This window comes from Bos javanicus, chromosome 19 (genome assembly GCF_032452875.1).
Source record: "Bos javanicus breed banteng chromosome 19, ARS-OSU_banteng_1.0, whole genome shotgun sequence".
Lineage (NCBI taxonomy): Eukaryota > Metazoa > Chordata > Mammalia > Artiodactyla > Bovidae > Bos > Bos javanicus.
The window spans coordinates 41,523,246-41,546,084 of record NC_083886.1 but is presented as its reverse complement, the minus strand read 5'-3'; the positions used below and the strand labels follow the sequence as shown (position 1 = coordinate 41,546,084).

The window sequence follows — 22,839 nt, the reverse complement described above, 5'->3', positions numbered from 1 at the left end:
CCTGGGACTGACAGATCTCTGGGTGATAACGGGGCCGTTAGAGGAGTGACTGAAAGACTAAAAGAGAGTAGTGGTAAGATGGGGAGAGAGTTTAAAATTCCCAAAGTACTGGTTTTCATTCTTATTTTACTATGAATCTTTTTGATAATTAATCCATGGGGCAGGGGTGGGGTGGGGGAGGATCTTACCTAGATTTAATCCCCTCAAGGTTGCTGGAACCAAGTCAAAGCACAAACTGAGCTGCCTCTTCGACACTCCTAAGAAAAGCCTCCTTATAACAGCCTCAGGAGCTTACTTCAAATCCCAGGCCTTTGTCTTTCATCTCTCTGCTCTTGGGGCTCTGGGTAGTGCCACATCTGGTGGTGGTTTGTGTGAAAGGAAATAATATGTATAATAGTTTCCTGTTTGGTCATTTAAACCTATCCTTGTGCTGGACAGAATTTGACCCACTTCGCTCAGTAGCAGCGTCCTGTCACTAAAGAACCTGTTATTTACAGCGATCTGTCAGCTGAAGTCACAGTGCTTTACCACTAGCCCCAGAGCTGCCCAGCCCCCTTATTTTTATCCTTATCTTCATTTATACAAACAGTGTTATTATAGCTTAAACTGGAGGCTTGGATTTATTTCTTTAGACGACAGAATTATTTTTGATAAGAAACAAAGTCTAGTAAATATGGTCATTGTTATGAATCTCTTCTCTTATTCATTTTTGGAGCCAGATTTCATTTTATTCTTGAACTTTATTCTTGAATTGAGTTTTATAATTTATCGTGTAATGACTGGCAAGGAGTTTTTAAAAAGCAAAGCCAAAAAGGTGCTAATAATAAAATGAAAACTATTTAATACTTTGAATTCTTTTTTTCTGATTTGGCTCTAAACTCTCACCCTGGCCATTCTTGACAGTCTTACCCTTGAGGTCTTTCTTTGTCTTTCATTTACTGCAGAGATGACCAGTTTTCTTCTCTCTGAGTGTGTCCATTTGTGGTTCTGAATGTCCCAGAGATCATGAAACAATTTCTGTATATTGTCGTTGTTCAGTCGCTCAGTCATGTCCGACTCTGTGACCCCAGCACACCAGACTTCCCTGTCCTTCACCATCTCCCTAGAATCTCTTCATACAATAAACTCTTTTAACTGCAGAATGAATACTGACAATTCCTAAATCTGTGTATATATTTGTGGGGGTGGGAAATTCCATTGTGCACTCATCACTTGCTTTTTACTCTGGTCCCTTAAACTGATTTCAGTTTCTTCTTCCTTAGAGACATTGGGAATGTATGGATACTTCATTTAGTTTGGACCTCCAGAAATGCTTATGATAAAACAGAGAGAAATGTTTGTAGCATCACACCGTGTTTGCTTAGGGCAGGGGTGTGCGTAACTATGACCCTCAGGCCAAATGCAGTCAGCAACCTCCTTGTGCACTTTAGGGCTGAACATTTGTAAAGTGTAAGGAGAACCAAAGAGTATGGAACAGAGACTGCATGTGTCCCACAAAGTTTAAAATACTCTCTGACCCTTTATAGAAAAAGTTTACTGACCCCTACCTTGGACTAGCATCAAGTGTTAAAATGTAAAGCCTTGTGTTTAGAGCAGCTGGTGTCTCTTTGAACTTCAGATGTAAACTCTTATTGGGTACTGTGTGCTGTACCAGACTAAATTATACTACATTTATTCCAGTTTGATTCTATGTTGGCACTATTTATATATTATTTCAGTGCTTCTCAATTCTTGCTGCATCTTAAAAATCATCTGGAAAGCTTTAAAAATACTGTTGCCTAGGCCCCTACACCAGAGGTCCTGATTTAACTGATCTGAAAGGGGACTGGGCATAAGTGTGTCTTATATGCTCTTCAGGTGATTCTAATATTCAGGCAGGTCTGAGAACTACAGACCTATACCACTTGAAGGTCTGTTTGTGGATTGACAATCAGACCATATTGTTAGTCAGTTTTTATTCATATTTTTCATTAGAAATATAATAAAGATCCATTATACAAATTGCTCTATAATTTCAAGACAGAAGTGTTGCTCAGGGAAATTTTAACTGAGACGGTTTTGAAATGTGAAGAGCATAAGAAACAGACAATGCCGCGACCAGAAAAATAGAATTTAAAAGATAGGAACTGAAAGGAGCATGCTGGAAAAAAAAGAAAAAGAAAAAGAAAAAACCACTCAGAATTTCAATACACAAATCACTGAGTAGATTTCTTGCTGTCTGGGTAAGTGTATCTATTTTCAAAAGTGCTATTAACATAAACAGAGCAGTAAATCTGGGGCACCATCCTTTTTTTTTTTTTTTTTTCAAAGTTGTTAAGAAGAATTATATCAGTCTGCAGGTGTCACACGCAGTTACTCAGAATCAGAAAGAAGGCTGATCGGGGGTTAGAAGATCTCCATCTATCTATCTTTTTGCAACCAACCACGTCCAGGCTGTTTATTTAATACTTCCTCTTGCTAATGAAGGTACTGGTTGGGGATGGGTCGGGCTTTCCCATGTCAGCATAAGACTGCAAGATTTGAATGTGCCCTGGTGTTGGCTTCACTGACCACAGCAGGTACCCCAAGCAAGAATCTGAGCAGTAATAACAGGTAACAACAGCATCAGACCTCTGACAGTTTTCCTTCCAGTGTGTTTCTTTTTCTCTCCATTTATCATCGTGTTCTTTTCCCTCTTCTTTTTTCATTTTTCCAAACCAGCAAGTGTGGAGGCAAGACACATCAAAGCAGAGATGGGAAGTGAAAGAGCTCTCGTTCTGGACAGATTAGCAAGCAATGTGGCAAAGCGAAAAAGCTCAATGCCTCAGAAATTCATTGGTAAGAATACAACCCTTTTTCCTGCTGTTGTTAGCAGATAGTTTGAATGAGATAACATAGGATGCTTGCTACCCAGGCCTTTCCTAGTTTAATCTCTGTTAAGATAATTGATTTTTCCATTTACAAGTTTTATTCTTCGGTATTCACTTTGATAACTAGAGCAAATAAAATAAAATATTTTTAACTAAAAAATCCTAACTACTAAAGAGAGGAGTATTTGGTATCCAGTATCTTAAATGAAGTTGGTGTTAGAAATGCTGTTCCTTCCTCTTTATTTTGAATGACATATGTTGCATGAGAGAGTTTGTGCAATTTACACCAGTAAGATGTTCAAGATAGCATTTTTGTAATCTTTTGTAATTATATTTTACAAGTTGGTTCCCTTATCATGCTCAAACTTTTTTCAGGCTCTAAAATATATTGCTATATTTTCTTGAATTTGATTGAGAATTGGTTTTAAAAGAATGTGGTTGAGAATGCATAGATTTAAATAACAAGGTTTGATTTAGTCACTTGTCTTACTGGAGTTAATTTTTATACCATTGGTTTTCACATTGTCAAAAAACACAGCAAGAATGAGATGGCTAAGAAATAATTATGTCCGTTAAAGTGTTAGGACTGCCAAATGGCAGAAATATTTTGTTGAACTCTCCCAGATGTTTACATAAATGTGACTATGATATTTAAAATAGATTTGTATTTGTGGAGTAGGCAGCTGAATTGAATGTATCGGTTTTGCTATAAATTGAAAGTCAGTGATATTGAACAAAAATAGTTATCACACAAAAATAGACCTTTTTCAACACCAGTAATATTTTAGAAACCTGTCAGTTTGTTTTTCTAAAGCTGTTGCTACTATTGATTTTTTACTTCAGTTCTTTTGTGTTTATTCTTTTCAATAGCTTTTACAGATATCAAGCGCCTGCCTGGTTTTTTAATCTGATTAAATTTTATTCTGGTCTAGATAATTTTAAATTCTGGTCTAATTAGTTTTTTAATTTTATGTGAATTATAGAGATATATTGAAGGAACCCATATATTCCAAAGCTATCCAGTTTGGTATTTATGCTTTTTTATTTTATGTTGATTGGCTGAGAAGTTTTTGTATCCTTTTAGTTACTGTAAGAATAAATCGTGTCAGACTAAAGTTGGTGCATTTCAGTTTAGAGAGACTCTTTCCTCATTACCAACTTCCCTCTCCTGGAGGGAAGTGTCAGGGGACATGCAGTGACTTCCATATGGAGTTTAGGCACAGTGGACCAATCATGACACCAAGATATTATATTAAAATATTGCTCATACATCTTTTGAGCTGTACTTATGTAAAGAGGTTCTGGCTGGAGTACAAAAGGAAGCTTGAATTATTATTCTGTGCCATGAGTATAATGTAATTTGGGGGATGTTTTGACTGTAGAAATGGCTGCAGCTGATGTAGGTGGAGGAATATGGGGACAAATGGGCAATAAAAAAATGTAAAATGACAATTTCAATCCACTTATGGTCAAGGCATGTTGGTCTAAGAGAATTAAAATATGAGAGAAGGTACTTAGTTCATATAATTTCCTTAAACCTGTCCTTGAACTAAACCCCTACTTAATAAGTTGCTTTGGTATTTTCATGGGTTTAAAAACACATGTTTCATATGTCCAAGTCCATGCCATTCTGCTTATTGCATCAGGGATCCATTCCATTTGTTTAAGACCATTATGACCAGAGGGTTTTCACTCTTCCATTTCCAGACTCAGGAGGGATGCTGATCTGGTAGGTACTGATTTCTCTCATCTTCTGAACCATCATGTTCTCTCTGCTGGCATCAGGAAACCCAGTCTAGTTAGCTCTTGATTTGAGCTGAGGTAGCAACTTCAGGACTTTGGGGCCCTGAATAGCTGGGGGAATTTTTTTGTTTCTTTTTGTAAATTGTGGTAATGTACAATAGGAAGAACACTGGATTAGGAGCCAGAAGACCAGGTTCTGATTCCAGTTCAGTCATTTCTTAACTGTGTGTGTTTAGACAAATCACATAACCTTTCTGGGCCTCTGTTTACTCATCTGTGAAATGAATAGACTGAACAGGTGATGAAGTGATCCAGAAGGTCCCTCTCAGCTCCATCATTCTGTAAGTCTGTAAGATGAAGTATAAAAGCCAGCAATTATGAGCACCACTTTAAGTCAATATGTATAACTTAAGATAACTTTTTTCTCAAGATTGTATAGATATGATATGTTATTATATGTTTGTTGTATGTTATAAACCATATCATATAATTTAGGGTGTTTTTTTCAGAAAGGTGTCATTTAACCTGAGTATCTATAAGACATCTACACTAGTTCAACATTTACATACTTTACTTAGTATATTACTACCGATTCATCCACTCTTTTTGTCCATTCATTTATCATGCAAATGTCTATAGAGCTCCTGCCATGTGTGTGATAGTCTGGTTCCTAGCACTGTTCTCATCTTCTAGCATTAGCTTATACCCTGAACCTTAAGAGATTTTTTTTTAAATAAAACTCTCTGAATCACTTAACTTAATCAACTTTTTTGATAGAAAAGAATAATTTCAAAGGGGAACTAAAGGAACATTATGACACCATGCAGTATTCAGGATGTAGTGATGTAAGACTAGTGGAGCTAATATCTTCCCTCCCTCTTTTCTCTCCTCCATTTCCTCTCCAAGGCACCATTTTCTGAAAGGATTCAGCTGCCAGGGAAATGGCAATGGGTTAAATGTGAAGGAAGAATGAGTCACTCCCTTTAATCCTGGCTGATGGTTGCACAGCTCCCAGACCAGCCTTGACTTCTCTGACCTCTTGAACTGTGAGGGTAAAGGTGAAGATTATACCATCAGGTCAGCCTGTTACTTTCCTAACAGGCTTGAGATAATTACCCATAGAAAACATTTTCACCCATTAGAGGTGAACGGAGGAAGCAGGATGGATTGTATTGTCTAAATGCATTTAGAAACACAAAAACATGCCTCTGTTGAAGAGTAAGGACGAGAAAATCACCCAAAGAGGAGAAAAATGAATCACCTTTTTTTAAATTCCCCAAGAAATGTTGTATCACTTTCTATAAAATGGGAAATAAATTGACGCACATTCATTAGAAATCAGCATCTTTACATCATCAAAATAATTCTTCTTAGTTGTTCTTTCCAAAGGACAAGAGACCTTGCTTTTAGCACCTAACCCCCTTAGGGAGTGTCTTTTCTCTGAATCTTATTCAAGACTTGCTTGACTATACTTCTAACTAGGCCATCTTCAAATACTTGGCTCAAAATAGAGGCCAGATTTCTCTCCTGGAGGGAGGAGGAAAATGACTACATTTCTGCATATTTCTTTTTCTGATATTCATTCTTTCTCCAAAAACAGATGTGTTATTCAGACCAAAGTGGTTACCATAGCATCTCCCTATTTTTTTAAATTTCATGTATTACTTTATTAAAGGAAGTTTTCACGTTGAAAAGAACATGAAAAAAGGTCTCACTCACCCCCGGTAAACATGTCGTGAGGTTTTGACACTTCAGCAAACACTGTCGGTTCTCCCTGTGAAGTAACTAATGAGAAATTGTCTGCTTTGGTTAACAGAGTGACAGGAAGCAGTTTTAATGCCTATTTCTAAAAGCAAAAAGTATCTTCTCCTGTCCCTTCCCAAAGGGCCAAAATCCCTAATCCTATAAGCCTCCAAAAGTCATGGCCTTTTTGAACTTGAAGGAATATTAGGATCCAGTAGGTGAAGTTTGTTCATTAAGGGAGGAAGGGGGATGGGAAAGATGGAGAGACGCAGCTCGTGGGTGACAGAGCAGGGCCAGAGCCTGGGTCTAGAATGTGCTGCAGTCCAAGGCCTTCCTTCCGCAGAAAGTCACCCAGAGCCGTACATGTCGTGTGTGCTACATGGGGGCTTTGAAAAGGGGAGGATCTCGTCACTGAAAGCTGGTGGAAGAAAAATTCTTGAAGGCCAGTCATTCTCTCTTAAGGGTGTGTTTTCTTGAGAAAAGAGCTGTGGTGACTCCATCAGGGCAGATGACAACCAAATAGCACTTCATGGTGACTCACAGAGGACAAAGGCTTCTGCAGCAACCGAACGTGGTCTCCAGCTCAGTTTTCCTCACTGCCACCCCCACAACTCTCTCTTTTCTCTCTCCTCCTTCCTGCTTCTTGTTCTGTGGCTTCCTACCCTCTGTTCTCCTCCTCCTGGAAGAGGTGTTAGCCACTTCAGTCTCACTTAGAGTGAGATCAGAGCCATCACCATCATCAGATATTCCATTTACCCTACTTACCTGCCCTTTTTTAGGGGGAGGATATGTGCTTGGAGTAAGAGTAAGTGATGATACACGTGGGAAATGGTATGAAGTATCAGCAGATACAGTTAAGTGATTTGAAGAAGCTTAAAGACTTAATGAAAACCCTGGTGTTTCACATTACCCTGTTGTGATGACTATCACATCGGAATTGTTATTTTTCTAATGTCAAAATCATTTCTCCTCCTCGTCAAAAAAAAAAAATCTTTCAATGGCTTCTCATCAGAATAAAATCTAAACCACCCAGGCGTTCTGAGGCTTTCACAATCTGTCTCTAAGTTGTCTTTTCTAAATGTATCATTTCAGCCAACTAATCTTTTAATTCAGCCATAATGAACTACTCCCACTTCTGTGTTATCATTCTTTCCATGCTCACTGTCTGGAATGCCCTCCCTCCCATCTTCCCTAAACCTCCACGTGGTCTACATTCCCATACTGTCCTGAGTCCTCTCTCTGTCCTCCCCCTGCAATCCAGGCGGGTTTAACAGTCTGCTTTTCATGATATAACTGTCTCCACCACCATCACTTCCACCACCTCAGATTTCAAGCAGACTTTAGAGGAAGAATAAATTAATATTTGTCCCTTGTTATTTGGTATATTTGAGGTGTGGTATGTATTTTCCTCTCTCTGCTATCTTGGCTACTCTAAACTTTGTTCCACCACATAGTATTAAGGATACTAGTGTGTAATGAAATTGTGTACATGCTACATCTCCTGTTGGATTGCAACTAAGTTTGTATTCTTCAAAGCACCTAACATGGTATGAAGCTAACAACAATAATAATAATAGATCTACCACTTATTGAGTGCTCACATGTGCCAGTACTCTGTTAAGCACTTATGGACATCATGACAACTCTACGCATCTAGATCTTTATTGAGTGCATGATACTGGTCCATATAGAACAAAGCTTAGTTGCTTTTCTATGCTTATGGGAACCATCCCAGCAGAGAATCCAGAGTCATTGCTGGTGGTGAGATTGAGACACGGGTAAGGTAGCAGCCAGGAAACAGTTAATGCTCAAACACTTACTGAAATACATGGGCCCTTGGATCACATCTCCATTTACCAGCTGAGCAACCTGTGCGAATTAGTCAACTTGTTTGTGCCTTAGGTCCTTCATCTGACTAAGAGATGATAATTCATCTTAGGTTAAATGAGACAATATGCTAAGTACCTGGGACGGCACTGGGTATATAGTAGGACTCAATAAATAGTAGCTATTCTTCTTAGTATTTACACATAAGGCCCAGTGCTTGGTACTGTGAAGTAGAGAAGTAAACAGGTTGGAGGGGTGGATCTTGTCCCTGGATGCCCAGGGCAGAAGTCTGAACCCACGTGCCCAGCTAAGGTCCCTTTTAGCTCTAGGCTGTGATTCTGTACTTTCAGGTTGGCACTTAGCAGCCAAAAACCATATGCCCTCACCACATTGCCACAACTCAGGATGGGCAGATGCTCAGTTCAGGGTTACCAAAAGCCTAGGCAGTAGGGATTGACACCTTTAAAAGGAATCACAGGTAGGGAACAGCCCCATGAGGCAGCCTGGGTTTCTAAACTTAGCACTTGTTGTTGCCATTTGTATTCTCATTGGAAGAAAACCTCCACTTCAGCCCGAAGCTGCTCTCATTAATCACGCAGAGGTGTGGTTTGATTTTGACTAGAAGCTGGACTGGAGGCTCTGAGCAGGTTTGGGAGCAGTTACACTCTTGTGGTTTGACTAACCTTTTTTATGAGTGTGTTACTAAAGAAACGTGAGCTGCTGGCTTTTCAATTACTGTAGCTTACCCCTCCTGAGTTTCATACACATTGAGTCATCGTGTCTACAGGTGACTGATAATCATCTGCACTATTCAAGTTACCGTAACTCGGAGATGAGGGGATCTGATGAGGGCAGGTTGCGTGCACGTGAAGATCTGAGGCTCTCCCATCTTCTTAAAAATGAACAATGGTCTGCGTTAACCACAGAACTCAGTCACATATTTCCACATCCAGAGCTGATTTTCCTCTTGCTGTTTTGCCTTTTACAACCTTAGCACTCAGCTGTTTTCTGACATGTGCTGCAGGTGGTAGAGACTGTGAAATCGTTGGCCTAAGTAGGCAAAACAAACTCTTGGGAGAAAGAATAAAAGTAGAGTTTGGGATGTGCCTGCCCCATCTCGGAAACTTTTTGGAGCCTCTCTGATAGGCAAAAAGAAGACTTCCAGAGAGTCCTGGTATTTGGAGGAACTGAGTAGAGTTAGCTCCACTGAAAAATCATCAGTAACGTTGAAAAGGCCAGGAAACCAAAGTTCATCATTTCTGTGTCACTTTCAGGGGAATGAATATTTGTGACTTAAGCCAGCTTTTGTATTCCAGTCTCATTCTTCCAAACAGCTCTGATCAGAGACACAGCCAGTCTGGCACTTGAAAGAAGAACTATTGATTACTTTGGCAAAGGTCTTCCTACTACTTATTGAGTAGTTAAGGCATGGTGATTTTCTTAACATATTTTTTCTCTGAGGTATTTGTCTGGAAGCTGTCAAGTTGGCCTTAAGGTAGTGGGGATGCAGGACAAATCGGTCTGATTAGGTCTTTTAGCAAGTCTTTCTGTCTCCAACTTCTCACTGTTCTGGTCTACCCTACACATTGCTGTTACATTAATATCCTTAAAATAACATTCTGACCGCAAGCCTCTCTTGTTCCAAAGCATTAGAGGTTTGCCGTTGTCCAGATCTAAGCCCGACTGTTGATTGTTCAGAGTGGGTATCGTTTGGTCCCACCATGTGTTACCTTTTTTCAACGTTCCCCAAAATGGAGGCAAAAGGCTGGGAGGCTCACAGGGCATTTGAAAACCTTGATCTACATGGCTAGAAAATGATTTTCTTTTTAGTTCTCTTTGAATCTTCCCGATTATACCAAGAAGAAAGATTTTGACTTTATGTTAGTTGTCTTCAGCACTAATCGCACACTCGTAAACTCTATTTTTAGCAAAGAAAGAGGGGATCTTTGTCTACAGGTACTTACAGTATCTGATCAAACTTTAATAAATTGCTGTGTTTCATTGTCTTTATTTTTCATAGTTACCTTCTATTTGTGGCAAGTGACTCTGGTTTTCCATTTATGTTGGTGATATAAAGTTTCCTTAAAAAAACAAATTTCTTTTAGCAAAAAAGGAAAGAAAGAAAACACAAGCCGATTCAAACCAAAAAAAAAAACCCTAATGTCTACCAAGTGCTTTCAGTGTGCCAGGTACTGTTCTAAGCTCTTATTAATTAAAGTAGATACAATTATTATCCCCATTTTACATGAGGACACGGAGCCATAGACAGGTTAAGGAACTTACCCAAGCTCACACCACTAGTAATGAGGAGGCAACATCAAATCCATCCATCTGACTCTAGAGCTCTTGCTCGCAGCCTCTGCACTGCCCAGGGCTGTTGCTGCTGCACAGTGTGGAGGGATAAGTGGAGTCTGAGAAATCCTTTATTCCATACTTCCTGATACTGCTGTATCCAGACTCTCTCATTCCTTCCTGCTCATAGCTTGGATGGTCCCTCGTGTCTGTCTTGATTCATGCTCCTGTCTCAATTAGGATTTCTCTTCTGCGTCTCTGAACATCTAAATCCAACCAGTTCATCAAGACCCTTCTCAAAATTTAGATTTTCCAAGAATACTTTCCCTTCCGAAAGTACTCCTGAAGTTTTTGTATTCCCTTAACATTTAAATAGATAGTTTGTACCAGACTGCCCTGCCTTTGCCTTATAATCCTTTATACAGAAGACATGTTCCCCGACCCCCGCTTAAATGCCTCAAACATGGCATTTAGAATATAAGCTTCTGTAGAGCAAGGCAGCCCTTTCTAAACTTTTAGCATTTATTTTTCCCCAGTTCCAACTATTCTCTCTCCCTAGGTTGGAGAGTCCTCAAGAACAGAAACTGGTTCTTTCAATCCTTTTTGTGTTTTTTCCTCCCTGAAGCCCTTACTGTGTGGCAGTGACAAGTTTTGGAACAAGCATAACATGCTTCGGAAATGTTAGGGAAGAGAGGTTTTCGTTTGCCAAATCTCTCAGAATCCAGTGTCTACAGAATGAAAAAGCATCAGGAGTGACCTCACTCCCAGCCCTTGACACGTCTTCCCCACTTTCTCGTGCCTCCACCAGCCACTCACCATCGAGCACGCCTGCCATCACTGCAGACCCAGCTTGTGCCTTCCCTGTGGCCAAAGAGCCTGTTTTCTAACAGAACACCCACACGCCCTGAAGGTGGCTAAACTCTGTTTTCAAAATTTCTCAGCAGTTTGACATGAGAAGTAGGAGAGGGTGACCACAAATAAATTTTTCAGTTAAGTGTGAGATAAGTCCTAATGATCACATATGTATCAATGACACATCTTTTCAAACAAAAGAAGAATAACACACTTTATGAGGAGAAACATCACGATCTTTCATCAAGAGAGCCTTTCTAAAACTCCCTGCCTTTGAAGGGCTTTTATTTAAATCTCAGTCCATCTAATAACCGATGTGTTTCAGGAGTGGTAAGTTGGAGTTTTGGGGGCTGTTTTTTCTGCCTCTGCAGCTATTTAAAAAACTGCCGAAGTCAGAGCATCCCCACTTTTTGCAGCACATCCGGCCCCCTGGCTCCCTACTATTACAAGCAGAAAAGAACAAGCAAACTAAGAGTTCAGGAATGGACTGCATCTTCAGAGTTCACGAACAGTAGAGAGACAGAAGCCCCCACGCTCCTGACACTGGCAACTCCCCACCCCCTCCTAAGCCCCCTCCTGATGTTCTCCTGCTTCTTTTCTCCAGGGTTCCCCTCTGACATGAGCAGTGGAAACAACTCACATTGTAGCCTCAACTTAGTGACATCTCTGACTCCCTCTTGCCTGCTGGTTTCAGTTATTTTGACTGTCCAAACATGTGCTGTCAACCACTGTCCCTTGAGACTTCAGCACCGTGCAGGACCATTTCGCCTGGGCTGAGTGTTCTTAAGCAGGCAACTTGTCCTTCCTCATTTCTCAAGGACTCCAGAAAATCATTTTAAAAACTCTGTGCCTCTGTGCTGTTCCTTTTGTCACCGCTTCTTTCCCTTGTTGTAGGTGAGAAGCGCCACTGCTTTGATGTCAGCTATAATCCTAGCTACATGTACGAGAAGGAGAGTGAGATGATCCAGACCCGGATGATGGACCAGGCCATCAATAACGCCATCAGCTATCTCGGGGCCGAAGCCCTGCGCCCCTTGGTCCAGACGCCACCTGCTCCCACCTCAGAAATGGTCCCGGTTATCAGCAGCATGTACCCCATAGCCCTCACCCGCGCTGAGATGCCAAATGGTGCCCCCCAGGAGCTGGAAAAGAAGAACATCCACCTGCCAGAGAAGAGCCTGCCTTCTGAAAGAGGTCTATCCCCCACCAACAGTGGCCACGACTCCACGGACACTGACAGCAACCACGAGGAACGCCAGAATCACATCTATCAGCAAAACCCCATGGTCCCTCCTCGGGCCCGCAATGGGATGCCACTTCTGAAGGAGGGCCCCCGCTCTTATGAACTCCTCAAGCCCCCACCCATCTGCCCAAGAGACTCCATCAAAGTGATCAACAAAGAAGGGGAGGTGACGGATGTGTACCGGTGTGACCACTGCCGAGTCCTCTTCCTGGATTATGTGATGTTCACTATTCACATGGGTTGCCATGGCTTTCGTGACCCTTTTGAGTGTAACATGTGTGGATATCGAAGCCATGATCGTTATGAGTTCTCGTCTCATATAGCCAGAGGAGAACACAGAGCCATGCTGAAGTGAACACCCAGGCCCAGAGATGAGTGTCACCTGATCATTCCATATCATTTTTAAAAACTGATAATGCCTAACAAATCACTCTCAAACTCAGTTCCAAACCCCTTTCCACAACATTTTAGTGTCCAAAGGATCACGTTCACGTGGGCAGCAGAGAAATGCTGTCCCCATTCAGAAATCGTTTGCAGATATATCATGTTACTACTTTTGTGAAACCTGTGTTTTCCCATCAGGGAAATTTAAAAGCCAATGAATTTTATATTTAAAAGCCAATGAAATATTTGGTCATAATCTTTTGTAGCAATAGACAGGCGTTCTTTGGAGTCTATTGCCAATCAGAAGAGTCCCCTGGTTGTGCTGTGTGAGACATTGTTTTCTAAATACATTGCCCATTTGTGGAAAAGCCTCATAGTCCTATGCTCGGGTCCACAGAGAAGAACTGTTGACCAGCTAACCTTGCTGGGAAACCAGCCCATGTGCACTTCACACAAGTTTGAAGGGTTAGAATGTGAACTCTCCATCCCAAATTACAGTCTAACAGTAAGGAAAAGAACAGCCATAAAATAAGTTACCAAAAGCCCCTACTCTCCAAGCATCAGATCCACCTCTTATCACACAAGCAAAAAAACCAAAGTTTTCCGATGATACTTCCACTTCTACTTTTTATCCTCCCCTGTCCCATTAAAGCTGCTTTGGGTTAAACCATGCACAGAAGAAACTCTGTATCAGAAGAACCAGTGGTTTAAACATAGACTGTCTGTCATTGGAACTCCAGGAGGTTGTCTGCTTGGATGATGGCATCCTTTTCCTACGATGGAGATTGGCAGGCGTGGTTCTGAAGGGGGAGTGATTCAGCAGCATCACCAGGGATGGAGGGAGGGAGGAACAACCCACCCGGAAGTTTTTTATCTCCTTCGTGGAGTATTGGTGTACAAACCCAAAGCAAACTTGCCAATGACTTTTGAAAAAAAAAAAAAAAAAAACACAAAAAAACAAAAACCAAAGAATCATACCAAAAGTATGACTTAGTCTCCCCCACCCCACAGGAAGGAATCAAGGCTAGACACCATGATCAGAGCTGAGCTTCAGAATGGGTGAGGAGAGAGCAGCTCTGCTGGCGGCTGTCCTCCATCAGGCAGGTTGGGGGCTCCAGCCCCCCCCACACATTTTAAATGGAGCTGTTGTATTCCACAGTTTCCTAAAAATTTGCTCTTGGTTCTGCAGATGTGTTGGCCGTCTTTCTCATTAATTATGGGAGACATGCTGTCAAGGAAAAGTGTTGTGATAATTGTAAAATTAGCAGTGGAATAGGGGTCACACAATCTGTTAGCTGAATTCCATGTTTGCCACTAATTAGCGGAATGACTTTGGGCAAATCACTTAACTCTTAAAACTAAGTTTCCTCAACCATAGAGTTAGGGGTTGGATTGGATTTTGATGTTCTCTGAAGGTCTTTTCCAGCTTTACATTTATGTGATTGTGTAGTAACCACAATTATTTCTTTTTGAGCCTCTTGGTGTATGGGTATTGAGCAGAAGAGTAAGTGTATGTGAATATATGTTCCACATTTCTTTGGTGTGAAAATGGTAGTGTTGTTAAGTTTTTCCTGTAACCACTGAGTTGTGAGTGTGAAGGGGAGGAACAAAAAACAGGAAGGCATCTTGATCTTGCCCCCGAGTGTGCGCACAGACTGGCGCCTGCGGCTGCTTACAGAGCCTTATTTTTCTCTCCTTTGAAAGTAACCGTGTTAGGAAAAATCAATGCTGCTTCCGGGGACCACTTCATGGAGCCTCTTTACAAATTAAGAGTCAATTGTGTGAACATTTCTAGCAGAGGCAAGAATCCCCAGTTCCTGGTAGAACAGTGTTTTATGTATCTGCCTTGATATTTCGAAAGGGCTTTATGCATTAGGCTCAAACTCAATGCGTCTGTGTGCTGCCAGTAATTTAAATGTTCCACCTCAGACTGCACAAATGGCTTATCCTTCTTTGTAGCATGGCGTCTGTCTCAGGAAAAAAAGATTTTGTGAAATTCCATGGCAACAGTCCCAACATGTTTGGGATTTCAGCCAGAAGACTAGCTGGATTTCAGTGTGCGGGATCCTGAACATCCCTGTGTCTCTGTGATCCTAGACCCCAAGCCACACCAGGTTGCTTACACCCATTGTGAAAGAGGACCTGCTTGTTATATTTTTGAAATACCACACATCCTGTTGACTCTTCAGGGGACAAAAGGAAGAGAATTCGGAAGCAAGGATTAGCAGAAGAGAAAGCTAGGGAAGGCGAGTATTTCCACCAGATTAGTGGGAGAGTCTTTAGAGAAGACATCGTCTTCTGCACCTTAGGATAGTGAAACTAAAGCCCTTCCCACCAAGATGGGGACTCTGCAGCTATGACCCTGGTTGTCTCTGTGACTAATGGATTTTCTGAATGATTTCCATCGTTCTGAGGTCAGTTTTATGAGTGAGATGACCCCTCACACAGGCTGCACATTCATTGTTGCATTTTGAGCCTTGGATTGGGACATGTCAAGTCCAGAGAAAATGTGTATGTGGAAACTCCACATTCTTAAATCTTGAAATGGAACAGGGTGGAATGTAGCAGTTGCCACAACACAGGTAAACACTTCTGCAGACACTCCTTATCCTACTTACCCCTCTCCCTCGCTTGGGGTTGGGAAGGAGGTGAAGAACCTTAGCAAGATGCCTAGAGAGGAGGGCAGGTTAAGATTTACATCTGACCCTGCCTTACAGTGAGGTCTTCGTCAGCTTCTGACAACACAGTTCTTTTCTCAGCCAGAGTCCCTGTGACTGTGAGCTGTGTAGGTTTTCTCTCTCCTTCACTTTCCCCAATCCTCTTGTTAGCCAGGCCCCCCCGGCACACCCAGGAGGCCGAAATCTGAGGAGCAACCAAACCTGTGAAAAATTCCCTTACAGCCAAGGTGGTAAGAGTGGAAAAGGAAGAGAGCTGTTCCCCAAACGTTCTTGATTGTTATTGGAAGTGTTGCCTGTGTTCCCTCCTTCAGTTCCCTGGTAGAAGTGTCTCCCCCATTACACTCCACACCACCACCAGGAAAAAAATGTTAATAAATCCACCAGTCTTTAGATTCCTTAAGTCAGTCTTCCAAGAAGATATTAACCTTGACACAGATAAGCTAGCTAATGTTATGCTTTGTTATCCATTCTAAGCTGTTCCTGACTCAGCTTCCAACTTTATCAGTGACAAAATGTCTCACCTTTTAAAGGCAAGGTTTATTTAACATTTTGCCAGACCCAGAAGTAAAATAACCTCAGATTTCTTTTGCAAAGAGAGATGTTTAAAAACACAACATTTTATTCAGTTGAAACACTGTGTTAGTAACAAATCTAGCATCAGCATAATGCTTTTTCCAAGGAGCTTCTGTATCACTTTTTATTCCCCTCCTCTGCTTTTTTTTCCCTCAGCTAAATGTGAGGTTTAGAATGTTTTTAGGGGGAAAAAGCAATACTTCTGATATATAATCCTAGGACCAGCAGTAAGACTGCAGTGTAAATGTTAAATGTTTAGTGTTTGAAGTCCTGACTTTAAAGTGTACCCCACTATGAGTAGGTACGTTGGCCTCTAGTGGAGATTTGGAAACACTCAAGATTTGAGTCCTCGGAGTGTCCAGGCTCTTTGACAAAGAGAATTAGAAGTTTGAGCTCAAGAAGAGAAAAGAAAGGGGAGTGATGAAAAGTTTGCCCTAGAAAATGGACTCAGGCTGTGCAGGAGATAAGAGATACGCAGTGATCTTCCTCATCTTTTAAAAGAATTTTAAAGCTATTTTTGTGCTCAGACAGTACAGTTCAGAGACTCTCTATAGGCAGAGTTCAGGAAGCAGAATGATTGGGGATTTAAGTGCCTGTGAAAAGGACAATTTTGACCTAAAACCAAAAGCCAAACCTGGGCCATCCCAGGGAAAGGACTCGTCTCTAAGCCTAACCAACTGAAAAGGTCTGAGAATGATCAGTGACTGTGGACTTGGAAGAGCCTAGAAGAGAGGTCTAGACTTTCGACTTGTGTAGCTCCTAGCACAAGACTGTGCCTTTGTTGACCCAAGCTGTATATAGCCTGTCCCACACCGTGTCGTCAACATGAGAAACAGGTCTTTGCACTTTGAAGAAGCTGGATGCAAGTTTCCTCTGAATATTACAATAGTGAACTGTCATATGCTGATATTGAATTGTTATTTGAAACTGGAATGTTAATGTTTTGATTTTTAAAAATGTAAGGACATAACAATATCTACCTCCCAAGGATGTTGTGAGGTTTTATGTAATTTTGTCTATTAGGTAACATTACTTTGTTTTTTGGGGGGAAGGGGGTGGATTATGTTGGGTGGCTGTAGATTTTCCACGTATTTCTGTATCTGGATTTAAAGACATGGAAAATATTCAAAAATCATACTAAGACCATGATAGAAATTCACTTGCTGTTAGAGGCAATTGATCCCGAACACACAGTTTGCATCATATTGTTTTAATGCCTAAGAGTAAAGAATATGCTGAACCTTAGAACCAATGGGTATGAACCACACGGTACAGAAACTTCATGATTTTGCTGTCAGATAAGTAGACTGGCTTTGCTCCCTCACCATCTTATGAGCCCTCCACCATTAATTCTCCCAGCGATTTAGTTCCCTCAAGTGGCCCTCACCATCCATCTCTCCATCAATCCCACTCTAGAAAGCCCAAGAGCAGTCCCATGATGTCACCCACCTTCTCCCAAGCCCAAGTCACACATCTGTGGGGCCTACTTCATTTTCTGTATGTGGGGGCAGCTTTGCTTCTTCCTCTCCTAAGAAGACTGAGAAGAGACCTTTTGACATGTTAGGAAAATGGGGCAGCCTTAAAAATGACTGATCCCATTGCCAGTGACTCATTTACACAAGGACTTTTCCAGGTTAGCAGACAAGGCCCTTTTCAGTGAGCCTGCTTCTGTGGGTTCACAGAAACCAAATTACTGTGGGTTGCAAAGAATTAGCAGGTCATTTGAAAAGCAGACATCCCTTTACCCAGACTGTGGTTTTGCATGCTCAAGTTCTCAGTCTGTAAGCTTTGGTGAGGGATCATTTTGGCTACTGGAAAAACCGTAGCTTATTTTTAATTTCTGGCTGCCAAAGCCACCACACGTGTGGTCTGTGGATGACCCTTGTCTGCAGAATGACGGGGTGGGGGAGGGGGCGGAGAAGGGAACGTGGTTTGGGGCTCAGGGCTGCCTTCCCACCAGGAGTGAGGGAGGGAGACCTTGCCGAGTGGTTTTGACACAGCCTGTGCTCACAGCACTCTCGTCTGGGTTTCTCAGAAATGCCCTCCCTGCCCAGCAGTGACCTTCCCTCTTGACCCTGGAGTCCGACCCGTTGGAGCACTGTAGCGCCCTACTCCTCTGTAAAGACTGTACAGGTTCAGCTTCTGAAATGTAGCAATGCTCACCTTGCCAGAACCCTAATGAGTGCATTCCCGCGTTGAAAACAACCCTGCTGATAGTTTTCAAAGTTTCTTATGTTTGATTTTTACATTGAAAAATGAAATAAAAAATACTGGTGTGTTTAATCCTCGCGCATGCCTGTCACTTGTTGTTGCTGTTGTCGGAAAATGGAATTCCTTCTGCCCCTAGGTATATTTTCTTAATCTAGCCCCTCTGGCTCTTTCTTAAAGTTCAGATACTTAGATAAGCAGAATTATCATTGAACTAAAACATCTTGCCTGATGTCTTGCTCAACCTGCCGCTGGTGTCCTGCTGCTGGCCCCGTGTGCCCATGGTGGGACTCTGGGTCCACTGGCCCTTAGTTCACTAAAGGGACCTGAGGAGGTTGGGGGCCTGGGCATGGCAAACAGACACACTGGGCATGGTGTCTCCCAGTTCCAAGACACGACCCCGCCCTCCCTTCCCAGCAGGGATCCTTCCTAAAGGATAGGCAACTCCTGATTTTTCCATCTCTGGGGTCTCAGAAACATCCACTCTGGGAAACTCAACTTGCAGTTGAACTCAGCCACCACATTGAGATGTAGTCTGTAGGTACTTGGAGGCCCAAGCTGGGTGCCGGTGGGGCTAACTCCTAGGAGAATGGTGCTGGGATCATGTGGCTCTCTTCCTGTCTTGATATCCTCTATTCTGTCTCAGAAAAGAGTCTGAGAGCTGGTCTGGCCTTCTGCTCAGCCTCACCCAGAGCACTGTTCCCTTCCTCTGGGGAAGAGGTGGGAGGAAGACGCTGCTGAAGGTCAGGACTAGCTAACATGGGGCCAGGTTGGTGGCAGCTTTCATGGCTCTGTGTTCAGCACCATCTCCCTCCCTTCAGCATCACCAGGCTGTCCTGAGGCTCTCCACCTGGTTTTCCAATCTGAACACTAAGGCCAGGGAGGGAAGAACAGCTTTGCAGCCTGCTCGTGTTTGGGAGCATTGAATACATTTAAAAATGGCCGCTCGGTAGCCTTGGAGAGGATGGTCTGCGGCCTTCCCCATCCTCACTCCCTTCCCAAAGCCGAAGCAGCTCAGAGAGAAAAGGAGGAGAAGGAGGCAGGGAGACTCCCCTTTGGCTGAGGAGCCAGCTGAGCAGTTGACTGGTGCTGGGGTTGGGGCTCCTTTCTTCCAGCCTGTGGATAGCTTCCTTTACTAATTCTTAGGAACTGAGTGGATGCTTTAGAGGCGGCGGGGTGGGCCTGGCCTTGGAGGCCACCCAACACCTGCACCCTCCCCCTCCCCCATCTCTCCACACAACCAGGCCATTCACCCTGGCTGCTGGCTGCTGCGGTGCAAGCCTCCACCTGCAGGCAACTGCCACCCCAGGGCAGGCAGAGGGCCAAGGACCTGGCTTCCTGGCCTCCCTCCCATCCCCTGGAATCCAGAGTCTGAGGAAGAGTTGGGGGCAAAGGGTGAGAGTCCTGGGAAGGCCAGGCCTGCTGAGGGCTGGCAGAGGAGCTCCTGCGGCAGGGCACACAAGGTCAGGCTGCAGAGCATTCCCAGTCAGACAGTTGTTTGCATAAAAGCCAAAAGCCACTGCACCTGGGGTGGGGAGGCCCTCTGGGGAGGTACTCCCTGGCTTGAGGGGAGAGGGGGAAGGAAGGTGTCATGGAAAGTCCCTGAAGGACACGGGGTGTTGAATTTGCTGCGGTTTTGTTTTTAACTCTGTCTTGACCTGTGAAGTAGGCAGCTGCCTCCCTTCCCCCCAAATAACAGACCTTCCCCCAGAATAACTGAACATACCCAAGGAAAGAGCCTGCAGTGGAAAGAATGGGGTTAGAGGGCCTGCGGGTGATGTCAAGCATCCCCCTTCCCCAGGACTAAGGGGGCAGGGAGCCCCAGAGCAGCCTTTTCCCATCACCTCGCCTTTCCCCTCAACCCCCCAGCGCCCCCCACCCCCGGGCCCAGAAGGGCTGCCTAGTCAAATAAACCACAGCTCTGGGGGTGGCTGGTGGATGGGAAGTAGGGGGGCAGATGCCGCCTCCTCCCCCAGGCTCATCCTTCCAGGGGTTCCATCCCCATGCCACCCCCACTGGAATCACATCCTCAGCACCTCCACCTCCCTCTCCTCACACACTGTGTGTGTGTGCCCACGATGGGGGAAAGCGGGAGAAAGCAGACCAAATCACTGAATCCAGCAGAGCCCTGAAGTCTCCAAAAAACAAACGCCGGCCTCATTAACTCCAGCTGAGTGTCCAGACTCCTGGGTTCCAACCTCAGCCCTGCTGCTCTCTGGGTCACCCTGGGCACTTTGGTTTCTCTCTCTGCGCCTAGATTCCACCCCCACCCTACCCCGCCCGGAGTCAGGGGTTTCTGAAGTTCTTTTCCAACAGACTCAGCCTGGCCTCAACCCCACTGCTCTAGCCAGGGCTTTCCCATTGTCCAGAAACAAGAATAGGAGAGAAACAGGGTTTTGTCCGCTCTTCCTTCTCTCCCCCAAAACTCAGGCACTGGGAGGGAGGTGGGGCGCTGGAGCCAGGAGACTGGAGGCCTAAGATTTTCCCAAGTGGTCACAGGAACCCGTTCTATAAAATTCCAACCCTGGCCCACAAGCTGGGGGTGGGGTGGGGACAGAGCAGTGGCATGGTGGGAGGCTCGGAATATGAGCAGAGAGGTTGGGTCTGAACCTCGGCCCTGCCCGCGCCGTCCTCTCTCAGGACCTTCTCTTAAATCTTCGTGGACCCAGACACCAGATTCCCGGGTTGGGGTTTCCTGGGAGAGGACAGCGAAGGCCGGGGTGGGGGCAGGGGGAAGGGGTGCGGTGCGAGGTGGGAGCTGAGGGGGGTGTGAGGGGAGGGGCAACTGCACTTCTGAGAAACAGCTCGGCGTCTCAGCAGCCCGCAGCCTAACCCCCTGCCTGCGGCTTCACAGCTCGCTCCTCCTGCCGCCCACGCCGCTCGGGGCCTCTCCGGGGGTCGGCAGCCCCCGCGGAGGCGGCGGCTGCTGGGGAGGAGCCGTAGCTCCGGGGACAGCGGAGTGGAACCCGTGGGGCGGGGTGGAAAATGGAGGAAGGCGTGGGTCGCGTGACACCCCAGAAGTAAAAACCCATCCTTTACTCGGGGTCCTGAGCGCTGGACCTCGGCGAGCCGTGTGTCCCCCGCCTCCTCCCCCAGCCCAGGTACTCTCCCATCACACCCCAAGCAGGATCCAGAAGTGAAACTGCTCAGGGTCACAGCCCAGCGCCGCCGCTGCGCCCCGCCCCGCCCTTCCGGGCACTGCAGCCTTGCAGGATCTCCCAGTGCTCGGGCGACTGCAGGGGAGGAAACTGGGGGAGGGGAAAGGGAAGTGCCCCACGGGGCAGTCTGCAAAGCGAGGCCTTCTCTCCTGGGGGTGCCCGCTCGTAACCACGAGTGGGAACCTCGAGAGGCGCGGACCTTAACTGCAGCCGAGGGACAGGCGCCTGCACTTCCCGCCACCGCCACTGGGTGTCACTGCAGCCGCGCGGCTGAGCCGGCTCGGAGCCGTCGGGACGACCCGATGCGGGTCCCAGGGAGCCGGCAGACCCGAGCCTGCCGCGCCCGCGGGGTCCTGCCTGGGCTTCGCCCCTAGAGGCCCCGTGGTGCTTGGATGCGGTGTTCAGACCTCCCTCCACCCACCCGATCTCTCAAGGCCTTCACCCAGCCCACCGACTCTCCATGAAGAGCAAACTAATAATCCCCTTGCTCCGCGACGGATGGGTTCATTGCTGGGGCGCCGCGCGAGCCTCCTGCTGCTGGCCCGGGAATAAAAGGCGCATCTTCGATGGCTTCGGCGGGGCCCGGTGAGCTGAAAGTCAGCCCTCCCCAACCCAGCGCGCCCCCTGGCAAGGCGGGCCGGCCTTTCCGCCGCAGAGGCGGAGGTGGCTCTCTGGAGCCAGACGCCCGCATTTCCGCGAGGGTTCGGCCCGTCGGGCGCCAGAGATCTAGAGGAGGCAGGGGAGAAGGGAGAAGGAAGGGCGGGCGGTGGGTGCAGATCACGTGTTGCGGAGCCAGAGCTACTGCTGGATGAGTCCCCGGATGACTCCTACTCACCCAGGCGCCCCTTCCCACCCCTAGCTCATCCCTTGGATGTTTGGGACAGACCAGCTTGGGAGAAGGTAACCAAAAGGTGGGAACCTGTATGGGACTGATCTGATCCATGTAAGAGGGCTGTGGGTGGTCCAAGGCTGGGAGAGAGGAGATACGCTGGAATCTTTTGGAAAACCGAGATAGGAATGCCCACTTCTACTCTGCTGTGGATCTAACTCAGGGCACCAGTTGGGCACTAGATGCAGAGGAACATGCCCATTGGCTGCAGGTTTGTGGGGTGTCGGTGGCCCATTCTGTCCCTGCCTACAGCTTCCCCTCAAACTCAAAGGTCACAGGGCCCAGCTCCACTACAGGGATCCCTAGAGGGACCCATGGGGTGGAAGGAGTAGCATTGACCTCCCACTCTTCCTCAGTCTCCCCCAAACCACCTCGAGGTAAACCCAATCCAAGTAAAAAC

The 22,839-nt window shown here is 45.1% G+C and overlaps 1 protein-coding gene across 5 annotated transcripts in view; it reads left to right on the top strand.

The window, feature by feature from the left end:
• Positions 1-18,467, top strand: part of IKZF3 (IKAROS family zinc finger 3) — a 90,860-nt gene extending 72,393 nt beyond the window's left edge. For 4 of the 5 annotated variants that reach the window (XM_061391648.1, XM_061391647.1, XM_061391649.1 and 1 more), the window contains 2 exons: positions 2,701-2,817; positions 12,201-18,467. In XM_061391648.1, the coding sequence (XP_061247632.1) occupies positions 2,701-2,817; positions 12,201-12,904 (821 nt within the window). In that variant the 3' untranslated portion in view covers positions 12,905-18,467. Of the gene's footprint in view, positions 1-157; positions 2,467-2,700; positions 2,818-12,200 lie in introns of those variants that run through there. The other variant, XM_061391652.1, reaches the window with a different exon arrangement.
• The last annotated feature ends 4,372 nt before the right edge of the window (positions 18,468-22,839 follow it).